The 23,616-nt window shown below is 44.8% G+C and overlaps 4 protein-coding genes and 1 long non-coding RNA gene across 9 annotated transcripts in view; 3 read left to right on the top strand and 2 right to left on the bottom strand.

Moving 5' to 3' along the window:
* VMO1 (vitelline membrane outer layer 1 homolog) overlaps nt 1–23,616 on the top strand; it is a 181,968-nt gene that overhangs the window by 39,215 nt on the left and 119,137 nt on the right. The window lies entirely within an intron of this gene.
* On the bottom strand, nt 4,327–13,873 carry ZMYND15 (zinc finger MYND-type containing 15). 4 transcript variants are annotated; one of them, XM_069063153.1, is made up of 14 exons: nt 13,817–13,873; nt 12,616–13,194; nt 11,000–11,234; nt 10,607–10,762; nt 10,330–10,490; nt 9,904–10,056; nt 9,129–9,209; nt 8,804–8,920; nt 8,516–8,604; nt 8,060–8,158; nt 7,708–7,861; nt 7,345–7,403; nt 6,845–7,005; nt 4,328–6,487 (listed from the first exon to the last, which is right to left on the bottom strand). In XM_069063153.1, exons 2-14 carry the CDS (start codon nt 13,187–13,189, stop codon nt 6,415–6,417), a joined length of 2,112 nt encoding a protein of 703 aa, XP_068919254.1. In that variant the 5' UTR covers nt 13,190–13,194; nt 13,817–13,873; the 3' UTR covers nt 4,328–6,414. The 4 variants fall into 4 exon arrangements, with proteins under 4 accessions (XP_068919257.1, XP_068919254.1, XP_068919255.1 ...); XM_069063152.1 differs by having other exon boundaries at nt 4,330–6,524; XM_069063156.1 differs by lacking the exon at nt 10,607–10,762 and having other exon boundaries at nt 4,327–6,524.
* On the top strand, nt 15,069–20,530 carry CXCL16 (C-X-C motif chemokine ligand 16). Of its 2 annotated transcripts, XM_069063159.1 has the most exons (5): nt 15,081–15,474; nt 16,050–16,182; nt 16,720–16,802; nt 18,887–19,276; nt 20,352–20,530. In XM_069063159.1, the coding sequence occupies exons 1-5, from the start codon at nt 15,375–15,377 to the stop codon at nt 20,402–20,404; spliced, it is 759 nt and encodes a 252-aa protein (XP_068919260.1). In that variant the 5' UTR covers nt 15,081–15,374; the 3' UTR covers nt 20,405–20,530. The 2 variants fall into 2 exon arrangements, with proteins under 2 accessions (XP_068919259.1, XP_068919260.1); XM_069063158.1 differs by lacking the exon at nt 20,352–20,530 and having other exon boundaries at nt 15,069–15,474; nt 18,887–19,410.
* Nucleotides 16,368–22,737, bottom strand: MED11 (mediator complex subunit 11). The gene is made up of 3 exons (XM_069063160.1): nt 22,511–22,737; nt 22,173–22,303; nt 16,368–21,308 (listed from the first exon to the last, which is right to left on the bottom strand). Exons 1-3 carry the CDS (start codon nt 22,593–22,595, stop codon nt 21,171–21,173), a joined length of 354 nt encoding a protein of 117 aa, XP_068919261.1. The 5' UTR covers nt 22,596–22,737; the 3' UTR covers nt 16,368–21,170.
* LOC138142175 (uncharacterized) lies at nt 22,788–23,371 on the top strand. Its single transcript, XR_011163377.1, has 2 exons — nt 22,788–22,927; nt 23,072–23,371. It is a non-coding gene; the product is annotated as an uncharacterized lncRNA (long non-coding RNA).

The following is a 23,616-nucleotide window of genomic DNA, read 5'->3' as shown; positions in this document are numbered from 1 at the left end:
GCTTGAAGCTTACCATAAAAAAAATACCACCAAAAACCAAAAACTAAGAGCTTGGCAACTGGTCCCATCATTGGCAAATAGGAGGAGAAGAAGTGGAAGCTACGTCATATTTTATATTCTTGGGCTCAAAGGTCACTGAAGATTGGTGATTGCTGCCATGAAATTAAGACATTTGCTCCTTGGAAGGGAAGCTACGACAAGTCTCAGCAGCACACTAACAGCAGAGACATCCTCTTGCCAACAGATGTTCAAATAGTCAAACCTATAGTTTTTCCAGTAACAATGTATGGCTGTGAGAGTTAGATTAGGAAAGCAGAGCATTGCAGAATCGATGCTTTTGAACTGTGATGCTGGAGAAGAAATTCCAAGAGTCCCTTGCACAGCAAAGAGATCAAAGCAGTCAATACTTAAAGAAATCAATTCAGGCTATTCACTGGAAGGTCAAATACTAAAGCTGAAGCTTAAATGCTATGGCCACATAATAAGAAGATGAGACTCACTGGAAAAGACTCTGACGTTGGGAAAGATTGAAGGAAAAAGGAAAAGGGGATGGCATAAGATGAGATGGATAGGTAGTGTCATGGAAACAACAAACACGAACTTGGACAGACTTTGAGAGATAGTGGAGAATAAGAGAGCATGTTGTACTATGGTCCATGAGGTCAGGAGAAGTTAGATGCAACTGAACAAGAACAAGCTCCAAGGAACCACTCGCCAGGATCCCACCTCTCTTGGGATTTAATAGTGAAACTTAGTTTTGTTACCCCTCTCATCGGACATCAGTAAACCAGACAAAATGGCATTCAGGAGGCCGGGCGGCCAGGTAGCACATCGAGTAAGAGCACCGGCTCCAGTGTTGAGAAGACCTGGAGATCGAATCCCGGGCTCAGACACTTAGCACCCACCCAGAAACACCTGGCCGTGTAACCTTGAGCAAGTTACTTAACCCCAATTGCTTAGGGGCGGCCAGGTGGCTCAGCGAGTAAGAGCACCAGCTCCAGTGTCGGGATGACCTGGATCAAATCCGGGCTTGGATACTCATTTGTATACTCAGCACCACACCCAGAAATAATTGGCCATGTAACCTTGAGCAAGTTACTTAATCCCAATTGCTTTAAAAAAAAAAATAAGAACCACAGAGGCAGGAGCCCCAAGTGGCCTTGAATGTACCATTTCCATTCGACAATAGAGACCTCTTGTGCCTTATTCACCTTGAGAGAGCCCATCTTGCATTATCCAACTCATAATAGGCAACTTTGGGTGAAGGGTGATAGTATGACCTTGTGTATCATCTGCTTAGTAGCAACTAGGATCCAGTAGCAAGAGAACTGCTTTTCAAAAATATTATAGTGATAGCTGCTTTGGGGAGCTTTTGACTCCAGAAAACATAGTCACTTATGGTCATTTGGTCTGGCCATCCATAGGTGTCTGCCAAAATCTACTCTGCCAGTGTCAGGAGCTTTTCCTGAACCATGCCTGGAATCATCTGGGTTTTGCATCTATTGTATTGCTAAGAACTTTACTGAGTGGGCAAGATCCTGGATTTTCTTGGGTTAATTTCCTTCTCTTTGTCACTCATATGGGTCTCCATTCAATCCAGGGTCTCAACCATTATTGACCCATCTGGCCCAATCAATATTTTATCATCAGTGTAGTTATTCCCACAAATACCTTTAGGAAGGAAAGTCTCTTTTTGCCCATCAGAGTGTGGCAGAATGAGAGCAAGTACAGACAGCCCTGGGGAAAGACAATGAAAGCATCCCAGTCTCTTTCCCAGCTGAAAGCAAACTGATCCTGACTAATCTCAACCACAGGAACAGAAAAGGCATTGGCAAGATTGATATCCCACTACCACTTACCCTAGGCCTGGGCTACCTGGTTACCACTTTACCAAAATCAGGTAAAGCTGTAGCAATTGACATGCTGATAACTTTGTTTAGCACCTGTAGTTTACTATAAGCTGTCAGGTGCCATCTGCCTTGGGTACACAAGTGCTCTAGTCTCCATCTTCATCACCAGAGAGGAAATACCTTTTACTCCTCTCTCAGGATCCAATAGTGCTTAGTATTAGCTATATAGGACAGTTTGGTTAACTTCAAGGGTGGCCATTTGGCCCTACCCACAATAACCCACAGAGCTTGACAGAAGGCCCTGAAAGGTTACTGATTTCCAAGAATCATTACGTTCATTCCCACAATATACTCCTGATTAGCCACAACTGTGATCTACACAGGGGGTCTTCAACTGGAGGAGAGATGCCTCTCCTCTCAGTGATCTGCCTCTCAAGACCGCCTAATGGAAATGAGTGTCTTTACATGTTAGTTTAGGTATTATAGTAACCCAGTGTTTTTACATGTTAGTTTAGGTATTACAGTAACCCAGATGCTGGTGTCTAGCAGCTCCTCATATATGTGACATCCCTCCTCTCTATCACAACTCTGGCACATGGCCTGAGATCCCTTGAGGTCCTTACAGCTATGGCCATCCTAGTCTCAGGGAAACCCTGGCCTTGGCCTGAGACAGATAGGTCTCCAAAGTCCCTCAGATCTGAAGAGAGATATTTGAGTTACACTGAGGACTGCCACTGAGGTTGGGAACCTTACAGCATACCTTAAATTTAGGAGAGGCCCTTTACTGTTTCTGTCCTGGGATTTCCAGATACAATTTCATTAGCACCCCCATAAATTACTGATCATTTTCTTATCAACCACCTTTCAGAAGCCACCAAAGCTCCCTGCAGGAATGCTGCTCTGCCCATCTGGCAGGGTAGGGGATGTAGGCTTTCTCCTACCACTCTCAGAACACCTATTAGCATTCATACGTTTGCTCTGATCTCTCCCAGTCTTTCATTCAAATATCACCAATTGACGTGCTCATGTATGGTTGTGTCTAGTATGTCTTGTAGCTAATGATTACCTTCATTCCCGTGGGACTCCAACTCAGAAAGTGGGACCTAATTGCTCCCAAGGCAGGTCAGACTTAAGGTGTGGTGGGCCATGGAGGAACTGCATAAATACAGTCTATCAAGCCTCATTCCCTTCTGGAACTTCACACCCTCCCCTGCAGATCACTATTGGAAAGCCAGCTTCAAAAGGACTCATCTTTATGGGGCCAGGTACAAGTAACACCATCTCAGTCACCTAAAAGGGGGCAAAAGGCACTCCCCGTCTAGAGCATCTAATTGATTTAGCTAACTTGTAAGTCCTCAGAGAGCTCCCCAAGTCAATGAAATTGGCAGAATCTCTGAATTGGCTTTATTAAATCATGCCCTCCAAGCCAGTGCTCTGATGACTCATCAGGTTGCTGTTTGAAGTTGTTGGGTTTTTTTTATTATAACCTAGAAAACTCCTTTGTAGTAAAAGCTGCCCTCCCTGTACTCCCCAGAGGAGGAAATCACACTCTGAGGTATAGTAATAGGGTAAGCCTGTAGTACCACAGGTGAAATTCCTGTCTCTTCCTTACTTCCACTGGGCAATATGTATGTTTACGTAATTGCCCTGGGGTGGGAGAGGGAGAACCTGTAAAGACAATTTGTCACTAACTCCGAATGCCCAAGAGTTAGTCAGATGCTATGATGGACAGGAGGAAAAACTAATGAACAATTAGCTTAGTGGACGCTTAGTAAACGAGGCACCCCACCAGTTTTGTACAAAGAGTATTTGAACGTGATATGTCAAGTGATGAAGACTTTGTATATTGTAACCCTAACAATTTTGCCTGGAGATGGAGGACATAGAGAAACCAGAGGCAGCATCTTTCCTGCCTAGAATTTCAGCTTTAGAGACTCTTAGATTACAGGGCCTAGAAATGTTCAAGAGTGAGCCAAGGTCAGGTTTAGAAATGTAGGCACATAGATGGTGGTGATTGGTAATGATTAGTCTTCATTATCAACTAGGGACAGAAAAGTTTCCTGGTCATAAGGGAGCTAAATCTCCCCCATCTTTGACCGTAATAACATATTACAGGAAAGGCAGAAAAATAGCTTCACATGTATCGAGATGACAGTACTAACATTTGCCCTTGTGACATATCTTGCATATCGTTGATATAGTTGCAAATGTCAATAACTTCATGTTTCTCAGTTATGCTTCTGTTTTATTTTGCTGTTTTGTTTATTTCCTAATGTGCTAGTAGCATGTATTTATTATAGCTATTGTTAGTTGTACAGTTCTAGTCTTTGTTTATACATGCTTGTTACTATTTAGGCCTATTAGTAATATTATTGACAACCATGCTTTTAAAAATATTTGACTTTTTGCTTTTGTACTGTATTTATGCATGTACTCTCATGATGCCAACATGTAATATATAATGACCGGAGTAATTTGCCATCTCTTTCTCCAGCATATTTCCTAATATCTTTGCCAAGAAAACCCCAATGATTATGTTCACAGTGTCATGTAGAACTGGACATGATTGAACAATGTCTGTTGAATGTAACAATGTACATTTGATATAAATGGCATGATTACCATTGATGTCAGACCAATAATCCTTGTCATTTTAAGAGATGTTTATTTTGATGCCACATCCTCTGACTTAAAATTTAGTATATTATCCACTGTTCCATAAGACCTCTAGAAATATATACCCATAGGTGGAAAGACATTACCCAGAGTTCTCAAAGTTCCTGTGACTTTTGACCTTGAAGAGACTTTTGCAGCTAAGTGTTGACCAGATGGAGGAGCAAAATGGAAGCAATGTGGGGATGATAGAAAGGCAGGATAGAGAACCTTCTGGTACCCCTTCAGGACCTTTAAAGCACAGAGTTGAGTAACGGCTGGTTGTAATTGCTCATTTGGCAACTGAGAGCAGAGGACAGTAGAAAATAGTAGAGATGGAGGTTGGAGCATGGGAAATATCCAGATAAAGACTAGAATAAGGAACTGAGAACAGACTGGGCAGCTGTTGGGTTGGTAAGATGAACAAACTCAGTCCACTACATTTTTCTTCCACTTCCATCTTCCAGCAGGAAAAGTAATCTTTTTATGTGCACACTATTTATTACCTGCTTCTCCTCCAAACCAGTGTATGTGTGTTTAGGCAGAGAGAAAGCTATTTGTCCCCTCTCAGTTGCAATTAAAGTAATAGTCATTTGGAAGCTTTATTCACTTGTTTACTTCGTTTCTATGCTATATAATACTGTTATTTAAAAAAAACCCTCAGGTTATTCATTTACAGTGAATTTGACTATGCATAGGTGGAGTGGGATTGAGAACAGCATAGCCAAACCCAAAAGGAACTGTAGGATTTTCTTAATGCAGGCTGGTAGGGGCATAGTCAATTAAAGAGAGAATATTTGTTTTCAATAATAATTTTCCAGAGTGCATATTTTTATGTTCAGATTATAGCCAAGAGCTTTCCCTTTTGAACCCAGAAAGACTTAAGACCAAAGAAGCCCGAAAATTGTTGATTCCCACAGTTGTGGTATGTGGGTACAGTTTTTGCACCTTCTGTTCTGAAGCAGCTTAGGCTAATCTTTGCTTATTGTTGAGGATTTCTGGTGTATACACAAACTCCTTGTGATCCTGTTCTTGTGTCTCCCCTTCCCCCACAGGACTTATATTAGCAACCTGGCTATGAAAAGAAGAGATATAGGATGGATTGATTAAGGGAATTATGGGGCTAACTAAAGGGTTTTTTGTTTTGTTTGTTTTTTATAAGACAAAGAAGACCAAAGCATGTTTGTAGGCATCAGGGAGCAAGCTATAGTAGATAAGAACATACTAAAGACGAAAAAGAAAAGAAATGATAGGACAAGTTTCTGGAGGAAAAAGGGCGAGGGATGGTACCAACGGTACAAGTATCAGGGTTGGTTTTATCAAGAAGGACTACCTCTTCTTGAAGGAGGAAGCTAAGGTCAAGACTACAGAGTTGGTATAGAGAAGTTTTGGGCGGAAGAGTAGGAGCACAGAAAGCAGTCGTTAAGAGTATGTCAGAGTAAGCCAAACACTGTCCTAAGCACTTTACAAATTATTATCTCATTTGATCCTCACAACCACCTCGGGAAATTAGTAGGTGGCTACTATTATTATCCTCACTTTACAGTTGAGGAAACTGAGTCACACAGCATTTAAGTGATTTGCCCAGGGTGACACAGCTAAGAAGTGTCTGAGGCAGGATTTGAACTCAGGTTTTCCTGACCCCAGACCCAGCACTCTTATGCACTGTGCCACCTAGCTGCCTAGAGGATCTACTGAGGACAGAGTAGGCCAGTTCACATTATTTCATTTGCCTCTCAACCAGTAATTTTATTCACCTTTTCAGTTTCCCCAGCTATCCTTCCCCTCTGCTTGAAGGTTCTTCTTTTGAACAGTTTTATGGGAAGTGGTAATAATTCCATCTCTGACTCTCACCTTCGCCTTCGGCCTCCACGACTTGGCCTCTTCTCTCCTCTTCGCCTTCTGGCAGGGACTAGAGGGACTGTTGGGGCTGGGACAGGGGGGGCAGGTCTAGGGGCAGGGCGGATCCCACTCCCCTGAGGAGGCTTGTAGACCAAGTGAAAGATGAAGGCGTTACAGTACCTAAGGGAATAAGTGAGATCTGGGCCTGGGATATGGATGTGCAGGGCTGAAGGCAGTGAGGTTTCTGAGTGGAATTCTATAGAGAGGAGATTATGGGTGTATGGAGTGGGGTGTTAAAGGGGGTGGAAGAAATGGGCACCATGAAAAGGGTCATGAAGGAGGAAAATCTGTGAGAAGCCTAGGAGTCTAGAAATGGAAGGTTAAGGATGATAAGAGGGGAGCATTAGGGAGTAAATTAGTAGTGGGGAAGGAAAGGACAAGGGATTTAAGGATTTTCCCATCAAGGGAAAAAGGGTTCAAGCACCAGAAAAGACCCTCACCAAGGCATGCAGTTGTCTGCGGCCCGGAGGCGGAAGGGTGATCGGAAGGGGTTGGGCTGTGGGGGGCTGGTCCCCCCTCCTGTGGCCTCAGCCATGGTCTGTTCATCCACGACACAGCTGTACTCACTGCTCTCCGTGAAAAATGCAGGGACTCTAAGAGACTGGAGGAGAATATTCAGGATTAGAGGCCCCTTTTAAGCCTTCCCATATGGGCAGTGTCTCCACCCCAAGAGATCCTTGCCATAGGAAAAAAAGCGGAGGATAGGGACACAGAAGCACTTCACTCTTTGTACACACTGGAGAATTTGAGAGGAGGAGAAAATATCTAAGATAAAGGGGAAGATGATAGGTGATTTAGAGTCTTAGAAACACTTAAGGACACCCAAAGAGTGAAAAGGTGGGCAAGGGAGGTCAGTAATAGAAAGAAGGGAGAAAGGACAGTGTCCCCCATAGTCCTCTCCCCCTTTCTCCTCCAACCCTTTCCTTTCCACTCTCCATACCTGTAATCGAGGCAGAGAACTCAACCAGGTATCCTTAAGACCAAAGCCAGAGTTAAATCCTGAGGAAGAGGCAGAAGGGAGAGAGTGAAGAGTGTACTCTAGCTACCTTCTCCTGTGTACACACACACTCTCTCTTTTTTTTTTTGGAGGGGGGAGGGTAGGGCAATTGGGGTTAAGTGACTTGCCCAAGGTCACACAACTAGTAAGTGTTAAAGTGTCCGAGGCCATATTTGCTCACACACACTCTCTCTCACACTCTCAGACATACACACACACATTCTCTGTGTCTCCCTCACACACATTCTCTTTCTCTCTCACACACACATATACTCACACACACACAGAGTCATTTGGGCCTCTTACCAATCACTAAATCAGGCTTGGGTCCCTGAAGTAGGTGGTAGGGCCGGGCAGACACCTTGATCTGAAGATCTCTACGACTACCCTTCTCTTTAGCTCCAGAGCCTGGACGGGCAGATACACCGGAGCCTGGACGGACAGATACTCCTGATCCATCCTGGTGCAAGGAGATCAAAGAGAGTTTGGGGGTTTGGGGATATGTATTAAGAGAGGAAGAAATGAAAGAGAGAGAAAAGATCAGTTATGGGAAAGAAGAGCACAGGCTCTTCTGTGGCTGTGGTGGGGCAAAGGCTTTATCTGGACTGTATCTGATCCTCTCAGATCAGGGTAACTCTCCACCCCAGGACCATCATACCCTCTGAAGGGTAAAATGTTGCTGGTCATTCTCAGGAGGCAAAGCACCACCTACAAACTGCAGCTCCAGGGCCACATGAGGGAGTAGAACAGAGAGCTCCTAGGTAGAAGAATGGGGAATGTTACACTTGACTGTCCATCCCTCTCCCCCAACCACCACAGTACTCTTGTCCTCTCCCCACCTCCATCCAGTCCAGTTCCTTCTGAATGTCCTAGGTAGCTGCTTCCTCAAATTCCCTACTGGACCCTAGGGGATAAAGGCCAACTATTCCCACGCCCCCTTCCAAGACCCAGGTGTCTGTTTTTTTTTCCAGCTCACTCTCATAAAAGACCCCAATAATTCAGTCTCCTAGAGTCCCCTCTTCAGGGACTCAGTCATCTGCCTCCCTTAGTACCTTCCAGGTCAGAAATCACCTAGTCCCATCCACCCCATCTACTTTCCTCTTGGGTGTCTCACCCAAAACACCATGATGAGATCAAACTCCTTCCCAGCCTCTACCACGTGGATTTTCAACGACTGTTTGTTCTGGATGTTTAGCTCTGGGACTAGGGGTATATGTGAAAGGGGAGAAGGGGAGAGGCAGTTTATTAAACTGATAACCCCTCAGCCCTTCCACTCTGTCCTCTATCTCCAGCCCTCTGGTTCTCTACCTTTTCTTACTTCAGTCTGACTCCAACCCCTTCCACTGTTTCTCCCATCTCAGGTCTCTCCCAATTCCACCCATCTTCTCCATTCCTTTCTTACAAGACTGGGGCACCAGGTGGGTAATAACATAGTAGACAGTAAGTGGGTAGGTAAGGAGAACAGCCAAAGGAGAGTCCAGGCCCAAGCCACGCCATGCATAGTAATCTTGCCAGGAACCTGGTGATGGTAGGAAGAAGAGGAGGAGTGAATGGATGGGTAGATGAAGGCTTACTGCGAGAGGCAGGCCTCCAACCTGGTTCCTTTCTACACATTCCTCCCCGTCAGAGTACTTATTGTTCTTAAGGATTCAGACAGCAAGCCCTCTAGTTCTTGTCTTCCCCATCTTCCTCTTCTCCTTTCAGAGATGAAAGTGTCTAATTTTTACCGAAAGGGCCTCGAGGTGGGTCAGGAGGCACCGGAGGCATCAGGGGGGGTCCATCTCCTTGAAGTAGCTGATAAGGATCTCCTGAGGGAAGAAGTAGGTATGGGGTGGAGGAGGGATCCCCATTAGCCTAGCCCTCCTTATCCCTTGGAGTCTTAGAGGAACCCTGGGCTGGTATTTCTAGCTCTGGAAGGAAAGAGAGGGACTATGATGAATCATTTCCACAGAGGAGCTGATCTGAAATTATACTTAGAGGCATTTGGATAGGAACTGGAGGTGAGGATGGGGGATTGGTGAGAAAGTGACTAAGGAGGAGACCTCTTTTGTAAGTTAGAAGAGGTGCTGGCTTACAGAGATACTTGGGGACAGAATGGCCCTGAAGTAGTCCTTGTTTGAGTACTGGTATGTGTTTCAAATGGATTTGGAGGGAGTTAGGAACTTTTCTGAAACTCCTCTCCCCTCCCCCACCTCAACCCCCTTTGATGTGTGGTCTACCCTACCCCCATTAGAAAGTCAGCTCCTTGAGGGCAGGATATTCCCAGTCTTAGTACAGTGCCTGCGGCTTAGTAAAAACTTAATGTTTGTTGCCAGTTGCCTAGGACATCCTCTAGCCCTCCCTCCATCCCCTCCCTGTAACACCCTCCCACATTTTGTAGTTGTATCCCCTATTGCTTTGGAACAGGATAACTATAAGCAAGGCTGGGAGGAGGTTAGGAAAGAATGGGGCATAGCACAGCACAGCACCCCCTACCCCAAGCCTCCAGGATGCCCTACAAACCACTGAGGAGGAGGCTGAGGGGAGGCCCGTTTCCTGGGGGGTATCCTGGGGCAACAGGACCTGGGAGGAGCATGCTGAGTCGAGTCCAATACCCTCGTGTGAGGCCTCGGGAGGCCAGGAATGCCTCTTTGTTAAACATCTCACTTGTTACCTCTGGAGGAGCAGAGAAGGAGGTGAGGGCCTGGATATTTATCTTCCTAGCCCCAGGGAGTTTTGACACACTAACCCAGACTCTAGTGTTTTGTACCCCAGTGCCAGCCCAAGACACCACTCTTCTGGCCCCCAGCCTCAGAGTATCCCTTCTTCTCCCCACCAATTTGGCATCATTTTATCTTAGGAGCCCAGCATCTTGGTCCTTTCCATACTCTCTAAATGTCTAGGTCTTGGTCCCCCAGATTCCCCCAGGGGCTCAGGTATTCCTGGTACCAGCAGTGTAGGTGAAGGGCAAGGCTGCCAGCTCCCCAGCCCGCCCCATGAAAGCTGCAAGTCTTGGGCACCAGAATCGATGGCTCACATCATCTGGCCTGCGTCGCCAGTCAGCCCAGACACAGGTCTCCCCACAGTACAGGACTGCACCACACTGAGGGCTGGAGGAGATGGAACCAAGGGTAGAACAGTTATGGGGAAGGACAGCACACATAACTTAACAGACCTGTCCTTCTCCACCTTCAGTGTCTAACTCCTACTCATGACAGCTGCTCACCAGGGCACCAGCTTCACTTCAAAACTGTGTCTGTGACATACATGGCAGGCACGGGCACGGAGTGAGGCAAAAGTGAAGCCAGGACGAGGGCCCCATGTCCTCATTGGGGCTTTGGATAGCTTCACCCCAAGCCTTGGGACCAAGTTTTCCAGTTCCCTTGGGTAAATAGGAAGATGAATTTCAGCATATGGACCCAGCCCTCCACCTCATCAAGAGCTGGGGCATGGGGCATCCAGGTCCCAAACTCCCTTCCCAGTCCCTATATTCCTTATAGGCATTAGGTACACACACCCTCCATACCCTTCTGAAACCAATGCATTTAGGTCCCCATGTTTCCCCTTTTCTCCTTCCTGTGTCATTTTCCACATCCTTTTGGGACCCACATCTCTGTACCGATGCAGCTGGGGGTCTCCCACTGTGAGCTGTCGGGGTCTTCTAGGATCTCCAGCTCCCATGGGGCAGGCCATACTGTGACAGAGGAGAGTATAAGCTCTTTGGGCCAGGCCCTCAGCCCCAATGGCCCTGCCTCTGCTCCCTTGGGGTCCACCCATCAGAAGGTCAATGCCCAGGATAGTGCCATGTTCATCAGTCACCAGAAGTAGGCAGGCCAGGTGTAGGGGGGCAGCATCTGAGAAAAGAAAGGGGAAAAGTCAGATGAAAGGGAAGGAAGTGTAAGTTTGGGGTTTAAGGAAACATAGAGCTTATGTACAAAGGAAGACTAGGTGGATTGGGGGTAGGGTTTCAGGGAAGAAGGGGAGTCTGAGAAGTAGAAGCTGCTATAATTAAGAATTCCCATACATAGGGTAAATTCAGTGGAGCTGGGAGAGGGATTGTCCATGCTCCTCCCCTACCCACATATCTTGCACATTAAAATCTCTTTTAATTCAACTGAAAATATTAAGAAATAAATATTTTTGGGTCAGCTAGGTGGCACAGTGAATAGAGCACAGGCCCTGGAGCCAGGAGGACCTGAGTTCAAATATGGCCTCAGACACTTAACACTTACTAGCTGTGTGACCTTGGGCAAGTAACTTAACCCCAATGGCCCTGCCTTCCCCTCTCCAAAAAAGCAAAAAAAACAAAACAAAACAACAAAAAAAGAAATAAATATTTCTACAGGCTAGTCCTTTTCAGATCTACCACAAGGAAGACTTATCACTACTTAAACTTCTCAGGAAATAATGACCTCCACTAAATACTTTTCTGCTCTTTCTCTTAAGCCTAATCTTTTTCTTTAAGGAAAATGTGAAAGGGGTAGAAAAAAGAAAGCTAAAGGTCCCAGAAAATGGATTAAGGATGGTAACCATTTTTTTTTCTTTTTGGAGGGAGGAAGGTAGGGTAATTGGGGTTAAGTGACTTGCCCAAGATTACATGGCTAGTTTTTTGTGTTAAGTGTCTGAGGCTGGATTTGAGCTCAGGTCCTCCTGACTCCAGGGCTGGTGCTCTATTATTCACTGTGCCACCTAGCCGACCCAAGATGGTAACCATTTTTAAAGAGAAATATCTCAGATCTAGTAGAGATCATTGCTTTCTCCCCATCCTCTGAAGTAATTAGAATAATGCTCCACTTAAGGACACTACCCTTAGTCCCTATTATCCCAGAAAGGAATAAGGAATCAGTCCAAGGGAAGAGATCTTTCTTGTTTGCTTCAGGTAACTTGGGACAAGCAGAGGGGAGAGCTCTTGAGGAAAGTGATTGTTTCAATTCTCCAGGAACTTTCCTGAAAGATTAAGTGACTATTTTTCTATTTGTTGATATAAAATGTTAACCCATTTTAAATTTAACTACATTTTATCATATTGTAAAATGCTCCTCATTGAGTATTCCTATAAATGTTACTTCAAAATGTCTTGTATTGGAGAGAAATGTCCAAGGGCATAAGAAGACAATGTCAATGTGAATATTTCTCTCTCCAAGCAGAACAGAGCAATGATAAGAACAGTCACTCTTGGTGGAGACTGACTAACTGGGTCAAAATTGGGAGTAAGGTTATATTTGGGTCTCTCACCACCTCTCTTTCTGCTTCTTTTCTCTGGCCCCATTTCCTCTTCTCCTCCATCCTCTCTGGTGTCCCCTCCGCTGCTGTCCTCTCCTGCCTCTTCCTCAGCATCATCTGGTTCCCCAGGTGTCTCAGCATCCTGGGTAGGCTCCCTGCTGGTGGTGGCCTGCTCTCCTTCCTCCTCCAGTTCACCTTCCTCTCCACCTGTGCCTTCCTCCTCCCCATCTTCTTCTTCCTCTCCATCTTCAAGGCTAACAAAGCTGACATAGGGGCTGAGGTCTCTGAGACAGAGAAGGGGCTCATCTCCCAAAAGACGGGCAGCGCCCAGGCCCGGTCCAGGTCCCTGCTTAGCACCTTGCCCCAAGCTAATCCCCACACTATGGTTGGGCAAGATATGAAGGACCCAGAGGGCAGGGTCTGGGGGTAACCGTCTCACCTGGGCCTCCATCAACCTTGATCGACCCTCAGGCCCATTTCCCCCACCCACCCCAGCTCCACGCTCTGAGGCAAACTTGCGGAACCAGACAAATAGAAGGGCAGCAAAGTCGAGGAACTCATCCCGATACCCAGATACAAACTCCATGATTTCTAGGAATGCAAAGGAGTCGAGTCACAGAGAAAGAAAAAGAACACAGGAACCTCATGTGAGGAACTGGAGTTTGTGTAGGAAAGAATGGTGTGAAGATAGAGAAGTAGGGACTATGATTTAGGGCTGGGTTGGGTTCACTAGGGTTAAAATTAAACAGTAAATAGGGAAGAGGGTCATGGATAGGGGTCTTGGGGATAGTGGTTAAAGAGTGAAGTGCAGAAGGAGTTGAGGAAGGAGGGCTACAGTTTAGCATTGGACTAAATGGGTCACTATTTAGGGTTAGGAGTGGAGACTGTAAATAAGGGATTATTAGCTGCTGAGAATAAGGAATAAAGGCTGGAGATAGAGGTTAACAGGGATTGAATTAAACCCAGAAACTGAATCTAGAATGGAGATTATTTCATTGGGGACTGACTTTGTTTTGTTTGTGGGAGGAAAACCGGGAAATCATCAGGAAAGAAAGGTGAATTTCATAACGGCCCATAATCACAAAGTTGAAGGAAAAGGGTCAGGTTACCCATCGTCTAGGCCAGATTTGGGTTGGATGTGTATGTGTATGTGTATGCCTGAGGGGCTCTCTATCTTTCCATTTCTATTTCTCCTCCACCCTGTCTCCCTTACCTGCCGCAGCGGCCGTCTCTGTTCGAAGGTAAATACTGCGGCGGCGTAGGGGAGGGCTGTGACATCACGGCCCCACCCCCCACCCCCAACCTAGACCTGGCACCCTCGCGCAGAACGCCCCACCCCCATCCAAAGGCCATACTTCCCCTACGGCCGAGTCCAGAGACTTCTGGGCGCCAACAATCAAGTACCTTTGTTTCTTTCTTTTATTTTAAAAAATGTCTTTGTCTTACGAACGCACTATTTTCTACACTATACTTAATAACAAGTATAACTCTTACAACAATTACAAAAACAAACCCAACAGTTAAGCAAAGCAAAAACCTCAACCTTGACTGAGAATTTGTAACCTTATTAACATTTTGTAACATTATTACAGCCCTCCTCCAATCCTTTACCAAGAGGAAAGTAGAATGTTCCATCATCTCTTATCTGTAACTAATATTGATCATTAATATTAAGATTTTTGTTCAACATTAATATTAACAATATTGATAATGATAAAATTTAATCTGAGTGTTGTATTCACTTACATTACCAATCGTTGTGTATATTTATTCTTTGGGGTCTGCTTTCTTTTATCTGCGGTATCATACATAAGTCTCAAATTTCTGAAGATCTTATATTATTATTCAAGGCACAATATTCTTTTATATCCATATACCACCTTTAAAAATATTTCCCTAATCAATGGACAATTACTTTGTTTCCAAGTTTTTACTACCACAAAAGGTGCTGTTATGAATATTGATACATTTAGGATGTCTTTAGTGGAATAATCACTGGGTCAGAGGGTATGTACAGTTCTGTGCCTTCTCTCATGTGATTCCAAATTGTTTTCCGGAATGACTAAGTTAATTCCCAGATCCACCAACTAACATACAGTACTACTCTTCTTGCAACCCTCTTTCACACTATTTCCATCTTTTGCCATCTTTGCCTAAGCTGAGAAGTGTAAGGAAACACTTCAAAGTTCCTTCCTAGTTGTCTCTCCTCTCAGGGCAGCTAAATACTGAATCTGTATTTCTTCTCTCCAGAGTCTGGTGGGCGATCGTTTACTGGCGCCTACCACAGGGAAAAGAAGAAGTGAAAGTACCTTGGGTCACCAAGCTCTGTCTGCAAAGAATCCCAGACTTCTTGTGGCACCCCTTCGATGCCCCCATTCCCTGCTCTAGTCATCTTTCCAGGCACTCATGAACTTCGGGAAAATAGTGGGAATTTCCCGGGTTCAGCAACACCTAGTTTCGGCTCGTTGGAGTCGCTTTCCATTTCCTTGCCTGTCCCTACATGTTTCTGTTTCCCTTGCTACTCAAAATCTGTGTCTGCCTTGTGGTCTCCCTGCCCTCCCACACCATCCTCTTCCCAGTTGGGGAGGCAGATGTAGTCACTTTTTTTTTTTACCTTCTACCGAAACCAAAGACGATCCAACACCCCAGTCTAATGAAGTAAAGGCGACTTTAAAATAAAGAGCTTTCTTCCTCTGAACTTTTCCGGAGGCGGGGACCAGTGGGAACCATACCCCTCACCGCCAGACAAGAAGTTCGGAAATCCAGAGTTTATGGCTGGTAGCTCTGCGTTAGCCATCCCAGGGCACCGGAGCATGAGAGGATCCTGGGAGTTCTTGTTCTTGTTCCTGTTCTTGACGCGGATTCAGACAGGTTTGAGGGAATGGCGAATGGGTCGGTCCATTTCGGGGGCGTGAAATGCACGGGTTAAGAAACCAAGTGTGAGCGGGAAGGGACGGCAGAACTACTGAGCTCTGGGGAGATTGAAGTGTCCTTGTAATTTGGGGTCGACTTATATCCCCGAGGACTCAAAGGTTGAGGTGGCGAAGAGGTCGTCCGGCATTTTGGGGTCCACGGGGAAGAGCTTATGAGGGCTACCTGCCGGGGTCCTATATAGAGGCAGAAATTTGCATACCTCTAAGGCAGTCAGACGCTCGAATTCTGACGGGTCGGAGGAAGAAAGTTGTGTGTTGGTGCTAGGGTGGAACTCTGGGGAAAAAAGTAGTGAGTGAATGTGTGTTGGGAGGGTGGGGACTGGAAAAAGGGGGGAGTTGCTCAGTTTAGGTCTTCTTCCAGGTTACTGTTGATTGAACGGATAGGAAGTACTGGTTAAGACACCTGAATCCTGGGGATGGATAGACTGGGATGTGGTTGCGGTTGTTTTGGGGATGGAATTGGGGAGGAGACTGTCGCATACCTGGGTCCTTACTATTCCCTCTCTCCCTTAGTCACTGGAAACCATGGCAGCATTGTAGGAAGTTGCCCTTGTGACTTGAAGCTGCACACTACCCCGAATTCTGCACAATGGGACTTACTCACTACTAAGCTAAAGGGATATGAAAGTTGCCACAATTACATAAGGTAGTACCCACACCATTCCCCCTTCTCCTCACCCCCAACTTCTTACTCTTTTAAACTCCACCCTCCCCCTTCCAGGGAAACTCTACCTGGTCCAGTAGCCTGAGAATCCCAAGCTGTCTCATTGCTTAGGAATGAGGAAGGGAATTTGGAACTGAAAAGTGAAAAAATGAATGTAAAAACGAAAACAATTATAAAAACCAATGTATTTTTTTCAGATTTGTAAAAACTGAGCCATATTGTATATACAGTTCAACTTTTAAGATGTCAGAAAATAATCAGGTTGATCATTTCTCAGTGTGTTTGGTAATCATGTTGGTATTTCTTTCCCCTGTACTAAAGTCCTTTCACCTCTAGTGAAACTAGCAGCATGACAAGTTTCCACAGTTACTTCAGGAAGTAAAAATGTCTCTTAAAAAAAAAAAAAGGAATGAGGAAGGGCCAGCTTGAACTACATTTCTAGCAGTGTAAAAAAAAAGGGTAAAGTGAAACTACAGAATTGGGAACTGAGGCAGTATACCTTCCCCAATTCCTAACCAGGTTCCGACTGCCCAGAAAAACTCTGTGTTCAAGTCCCCAGAATTCCTGGGTCCAGGAGCTAAGGAGTTGCTTTGACAAGCATGGTAAGAGTCCATATAGCTCTAAACAACTTCTTCCCTGTTTTTCTCATTAACATTATTTCTCTTCAGCTTTCTCTTTATTCTCTGTTCTATTTTCAAAGAGTTCTATCATTCCTTAACCTTGGTTCCTTCTTTTCTTCTCATCAGTTAATTCTGTTCCCTCACCTTTCCTGTCTTCCTTTCTGCCTCCTCCCAAGCTATTATTTTCCTTCCAATTCTCTCCTCTTCTCAATTAAATTTAATAAACATTTACTGAACAATTCAACAAGCATTTATTGAAATCCTACCACATACCAGGCATCATGCTAGGTATTGAGCCTGCAGACACAAAAAATTAAACAGTGCTTGACCTTACATTCTACTGGTAAAAACAACATTCAGAATACAAAGAAATTTTAGGAGAGAAGGCACTTAAAACTGGGCTGATCAGAAAAGGGGGCAGTTGAGTTGGGCTTTGAAGTTAGGCTGAGATATGGGCAGCTAGGTGGCACAGTGGGTAGAGTGCCAGGCCTAGAGTGAAGGAAGACTCCTCTTACTGAGTTCAAATCCAACCTACTAGCTCTGTGACCCTGGGTAAGTCCTTTCATCCTGTTTGCCTCAGTCTCCTCATTTGGAGCTGGAAATGGCAATGGCAAACCACTCAAGACCCCAAATGGGATCACGAGGAGTTGGACACAACTGAAGAAACTACTGACTGAATACTGAGATAAAGTTTTAGAGTTCAGGAAAGAGGTGAGGGCTGGCTTCACAGATTTAGGAATCATCTGAATAGAGATAACAAATGAACCTATGGTAGATGATAAGATTAAAGTAAGGGGGATATAGAAAAAGAAGAGGAAACAGGACAGAGCCATAGGGGTACATCTAGGGAAAAGGGAAAGGACATAGATAATGATCCAGCAAAGGAAAATGAGGAACAATCGCCTGGTCACAGGAGAACCAGGAAAGCATAAAAAACCATATAGAAGAGAACCTATCAGTGATCAAAACATTGCCAGGTGTTGAATAGGTCAGGAAGGATAAGGACTGGAAAAAAAAAGACCCTTGGATTTAGCAGTTAAGAGATTGTGGGTCATGGGTAGGAAGTGCAGTGAATAGAGCACTGGCCCTGAAGCCAGGAGGACCTGAGTTCAAATCTCACCTCAGATACCTAACAATAGCTGTGTGACCTTGGCTAAGTCACTTAACCCCAGTTGCCCTGCATTCCCCCCTCTAAAAAGAAAAAAAAGAAATTGTGGGTAATATGGAAAGACATGAAGAGTAAAATAAAGTCAAAAAGTAATATACATAACAAGACAATGCAAATGAAAAGAACCATCAAAGAAATCAAAAGGGAGTGTTGCAAAATTACAAAGAACAAGTATAGTTCCAAAGGAAAGATATGACACACTCCTATTTCTTTGCGGATGTGGAAGATGCACAGATGTAAAATATTGTATATGTTTTTTAACCTTGTTTGGTTTGCTGATTTTTTTCTCTTCCTTTTTCTTTTAAAAAATGTTATGTAGAATGGCTCTCTGGGAGGTAGGGGGAAATACTGGGAGAAATTCTGAGAATGTAAAAAACAAAAGATAGGGGCAGCTAGGTGTCACAGTGAATAGAGCAGCAGCCCTGGAGTCAGGAGGACCCGAGTTCAAATTTGACCTCAAGACACTTAAAATTACTAGCTGTGTGACCTTGGGGAAGTCACTTAACCCCGATTGTCCTGCCTTCCCCCCTCCACAAAGACAAAAAAAACCCAACACCAAAAAAAGATAGCAATAACATTTATCTTTAAAAAAAAACTGGGGGAAAAAAAAAGAATGTCAGATCCTTTGGGGCAGGTATATGTTTTTTGCTTTTTTTTTGTATCTCCAAGGTTAGCACAGTTCCTTACATAATAAACTCTTAATAAATGATTTTTGATCGGGAAGAAGATTGTTGGAAAGACTGGATTAAGGAGTTATATTCTTTACATCTATCCCCCTTTAAGTCTTCTACTTAACTCTCTTACCTATCCCACTATCTCTACTAGATCTTTGACTTCGATTCCCTATTCCTTCACGCTTCTCTCCAGTTTCCCAGACTTCTCTATCTTGTCTTCCCAGAATGTGGATTCACCAAGAAATACCAGTCTGGTAATCAGGGCACCCAGGATGATTACCCCACTACCACAATCCAGAGCCCTACAGGACTAGACCAATCACCCCCATTTACCACCACCGAGCCATTCTCCCAGGCCAACCAGTCAACAAGAACCCAGCCTGGAGGAATGAGGAATAGATATCTCAATGACACCACTGGTGCCACTCGGGAGAACAGCAGCACTGCAAACCTGAAGTGGGAAGATGAGAAGGGACAAATGGTCCAGCTGGACACCTCTGCCATCACACCTATTCTGTGCCTACTTGGAATTGTCTTTGTCCTTACTGGAGCTCTTGTTTATGTCTTGTGTCGGAAGCAAGTAGCTGTAGAATCTCCAAAGGGGTATCCCAAAGGTAAATGTTGGATCCAGGTGTTCTGGTACCATAAATCTCAGTTGCACAAAGGACCAAGGGAATCTGCCCTTCTAGACTCAGCTCCATTTACAGCCCCTGGTTCCTCTTCTCAGAGGCTGTCTAGTATACTATAAAAAGCACTGAATTTAGAGTTGGAGGACCTGGGTTCAAATCCTGGCTCTGCCATTATGTAACTTTGGTTCTCCCATTTCCTCATCTGTAAAGTGATGACCTCTAAAGTCTCTTCTAGCTCATATGATGCTATAAAATAGTATCCCCTTTCTCATCTGTACAGCAAGGGATTTAAAGACCCTTCCAAATCCAAATCCTATAATTTAAGTGGCAGAACCAGGAGCTAAAGCCAGGTTTTCAGACTCAGAGTACAGTGCTCTATCCATTATAGTCTCCTATCCATTCACTTTACAGAAGAGGGTCTCACTTGAGTTCATCCTTACTGGTTAAGGAGCCCCTAAGCTAGTTAGCAGCAGAATTAGGTATGTGACTATGGTCTTCTGACTTTGAATTTATGGCTTTATCTTGAGTGGCACTACAATCACCACATGCTGAGTGCCTCCTGTATGCAGAGCACCATTTGGGCCTCTGAGAATTCAAAGAAGCAATATGACAGTGTTTGATTTTGAGAGGCTTACTACCTGAGCAAACAGGACATATCCCTAAAAAAGATAATTAACAATATAAGGATTAGCCAAGGGCCAAATGGTAGAGGTAGTTAATGTAGTACAGATGGGGCCACGTGTGAAAGGCTTTACACTTGACTTGAGAAAGGCTTTTGAGTGGGCATAGGATTTTTGATAAACAGAGTAGGCACAGAAACATTCTAAGACGGATGAATTATTTGAACAAAGACAAAAGACATATTTTGAGATCCATCAACAGGCCAGTTTTGCCAAAGCAGAGGAAAGGAGTGGTGGGAAATAAAGTTTGAGAGGCAAGCCCCAGATTGTATAGGGTTTTGTTGCCTAGTTCCATAGCCTTCAGGAATACCCCTCACTACACAATACCCACAACTCTCATTCTCTTCAGGAGTCCACTCTCTTTTCTCTCATCTTTTTAGGTTTTGAGCTGATAATCCCTTGTGAGACAGATCCAGCTGATTCCTTGATATAAGCCATGCTTCAGCCATCTGGAAAGAAGGAGGCCTTTCCCCAAGACAACTGTTCTACAATAATATTTGCTTCTCTCATTGAATCTAAAGATTTAGTATAATTTTCATTAAATGTGATTGTTTTCTAATTTCTAAGTCTATTCTGCAATCAAAGTCTCCCAGAAATCCTCTTCTTCTGCTTGACAATTTTGTCTTTCCCCAAGATCCCATCAATATCTCCCCCTGCACTCACTGCTCTACTCTCTAGGATGTACAAGTCAACTAATTTACTCTTCTTGCTACCCACCTCAGTACCCAGGTACCACCCTACTCATTTCTACCCCTCACATGACTTTGAACTCCACTCTCCTACTATTCCCTCAGCTCTTCTCTTTTTATATCCTCCCTAATTAATTAGATGCCTTATCCCTTCCTACCTTATGATGCATGGAAATTATAGGCTTATTAAAAACAGTCAAATATTCTTGCCCATTTTGTGTGTCTGAACTGAACCAAAGAGGCAAGAAGAACCCAAAGTATCATGGGAAAATGAAAATGTAGGGTGGAAAAAGAAATTGTATATTAGGATCTCCAAGTCCTAGTTTAAGAGGTAATCTGTGGAGAGTTCTTGGGTGAAGCAAGTCATTATCTTTCTTCTTTCCCATGGATTTTCTTAATGGTGAAGCCTGGTAAGACACCGCCTCCTTCTCCTCATTTAGTATCATGGCCTGAATACTTTGTCTAAGACAACAGAAGTATGGAAGAAGGGAAAAGGAAGGACCTCTACTCTTAGGTTTCCAACACCTGTTCACAGGTCCGTGCCAGCTCGCTCAGTTTCAATCGAGCATAATCTACTCGTTTCAGGGCCATCTGGCAGTCCTTTCTTGATGAGTAGCTGGAACCCTCATGAGGCTGTCCAGTTGCTACCTAAGAATGAACACTCATGTCAGTTGGTTCTTACCTTCACCCTATTCCACACCCCACCACCTCATTCCCCTGAGGGATCCAGACATCCATCCAAATCCCACTAATATACTTCTTCAGGACCCAGGTGTCCACCAGCTCTCACTAATTTATAAAAAAAAAAAAAAGCATTAAAGCTCTGTTCAAGATACTGGGAGTGATACAAAAATAAACAAGTCACCATCTTTATGAAACTTATAACTTAATAAATTTTTCTTTCTAGTTGCTTCCCAGCTTGTTTTGGGGTTATTGATAACAGATTTAGAACTAGAAGGGTCATTAAAGGCTGTTGAGTCCAATCCCTTAATTTTGCAACTAAGGAAAATTAAGTACAGACCAATTACATGGCCACACAAATAGTAACTTTGAGGAAGTATTTGAAAACAGGTCTTCCTGGCTCCCAATTTCAGTGTGCTACCTAATTCTGCACTTTTCCCTGTCAATATTGTCACTGCAAACTATAACTTCTAGCTACTCTTATTCTACTCTAAAGAGTAGCCAAAGTCCTAGGGCTGAAGTCACTGAATTTGAATTGCATCTGTTTCTGGAATGTAGCCTGCCCGTACCATTCAGTTTCTTGGCATCCATTCGGCTTTGGATTATTTTTTTTTTTGGGGGGGGGGGGACTCCCAGCACAAAGAACCCTTTCTCCCATTGTTTTTTCCCCATCGAGGTAACTGATGAGGATGAAGAATGGAATACCTAGGTTGCTGAAGCTTTAAACACCACCTACTCTTGCGCCAACAGATTACCCAAATCCTCAGATTTTAACTCCCAGGCCTTGACCTCACCTCCTTCCCCAGGCACTGACCTCTCCTGGGCACCTACCTGAGTCAGGTATCGGATCTGGGCTGACAGTTCGGCTTCCACGTGCTGCACAGAAGAGGTGAAGGCTGCCGCCTGCCGGTCCAGCAGTCGTTCGTTGGCCTTCTCCTTGGACAGCTCCAGGATCACGTTTCCTGCCCCGAAGAGAGCCCAAATTTCGCTTAATGGGGCGGAGCTCCCAACATGACCACGCCCCCAGCAAGCTAGGAGCTCCGCCCTTCGACTACTCCTCCAGGCCAGGAGTCCCCGCCCCGCCGGGGAATAAGGGAAGGACCAGAGGTAAATGGGGTCAGCGCATGTGCGTAAAGCCAGGCCTCCTCGCGCCTAAACTCGACTCTTACCGGCACTCTGCAGGATAGTCCCTATCTCCCGTTCGATATCCTCCAAAGCCCGCAGCCTCTCGTTCGCCAAGCTATAAGTCGCCATGAATGTAACGGGAATCCTTGCCGTGACTGTTTCTTAGCAGACCGCTGGTCTGAGAAACCTGCAAGCCTTTCTCACGACGGCTCGGCAGAAGCCGACCTATCGGCAGTAGACGCACTCCAACTCCCAGGAAGCTGCGCGCAGCCGGATATCTCCCAGTAGACTACCGCTCCCAGGGAACACCGCGCAGCCTCCACCTGAGGCCGGCCTAAACCGGCTTCTTGGTAGACTACTGCTCCCAAGAAGCCCCGCGCAGGTTGACACTTCTCTGCCTCTGGTGGACCACAGCTCCCAAGTTACTTAGGGCTGCACAAGACTGGAAGTGCTATACTAGGGTAAGGTGGGGACTAATTGTATATCCTCTAGGGTTAATCAAACCTGTCTTCCCTAGGAACCCTTCCATAAATGGAGCTACACCCCAGGCTTCTGACCGGTTTTCATTGTTACGGTAATTGCTTGCCGGGTGTCTCTTTGCTTAGGAACGGCCAAGAGGCGGTGGTGGTTGGGAGAGATCTTCAGAGTCTAGCATCCCCAAGAAGCGATGAAGTGGGATTACATCTTGGGCAACTAGGTGCTCAAAAGACCACTGGACCTGGAGTTCGGAAGACTCAAGTTCAAATGTGGCCTCAGACAATTTCTAGGGCCAGTCTCTTAAATGCTGTATGACTCAGCTTTCTCATCTGTCAAATGGGAATAATAGCACCCAAGGTTGTTGTGAGGATCAAATAAGATAACTGTAAAGCACTTAGCACATAGTAAGCAATATAAATATTTGTTGTTTAGTCGTGTCCGACTCTTTGTAACCCCCATTTTGGGGTTTTCTTGGCAAAGATTGCTATTTCCTTCTCCAGCTCATTTTACTGATGAGGAAAGTGAAGCAAACACGGTTAAGTGACTTGCCCAGGGGCACACAGCTAGTAAATATCTAAGGAAAGAATTAAATTCAAGAAGAGTCTTCCTGACTCCAGGCCTGACTCTATCCATTGTACAACCTAGTACATATAAATGTTTGCTGTTATTGTCT

This window comes from Petaurus breviceps, unplaced genomic scaffold, assembly GCF_028583685.1.
Source record: "Petaurus breviceps papuanus isolate PSGF00001 unplaced genomic scaffold, PetGlider_PUasm1.0 90537, whole genome shotgun sequence".
In the NCBI taxonomy this organism is placed as follows: Eukaryota; Metazoa; Chordata; class Mammalia; order Diprotodontia; family Petauridae; genus Petaurus; species Petaurus breviceps.
Note: the sequence above shows the minus strand (reverse complement) of the source record. Positions and strands in the feature narration are given on the sequence as shown.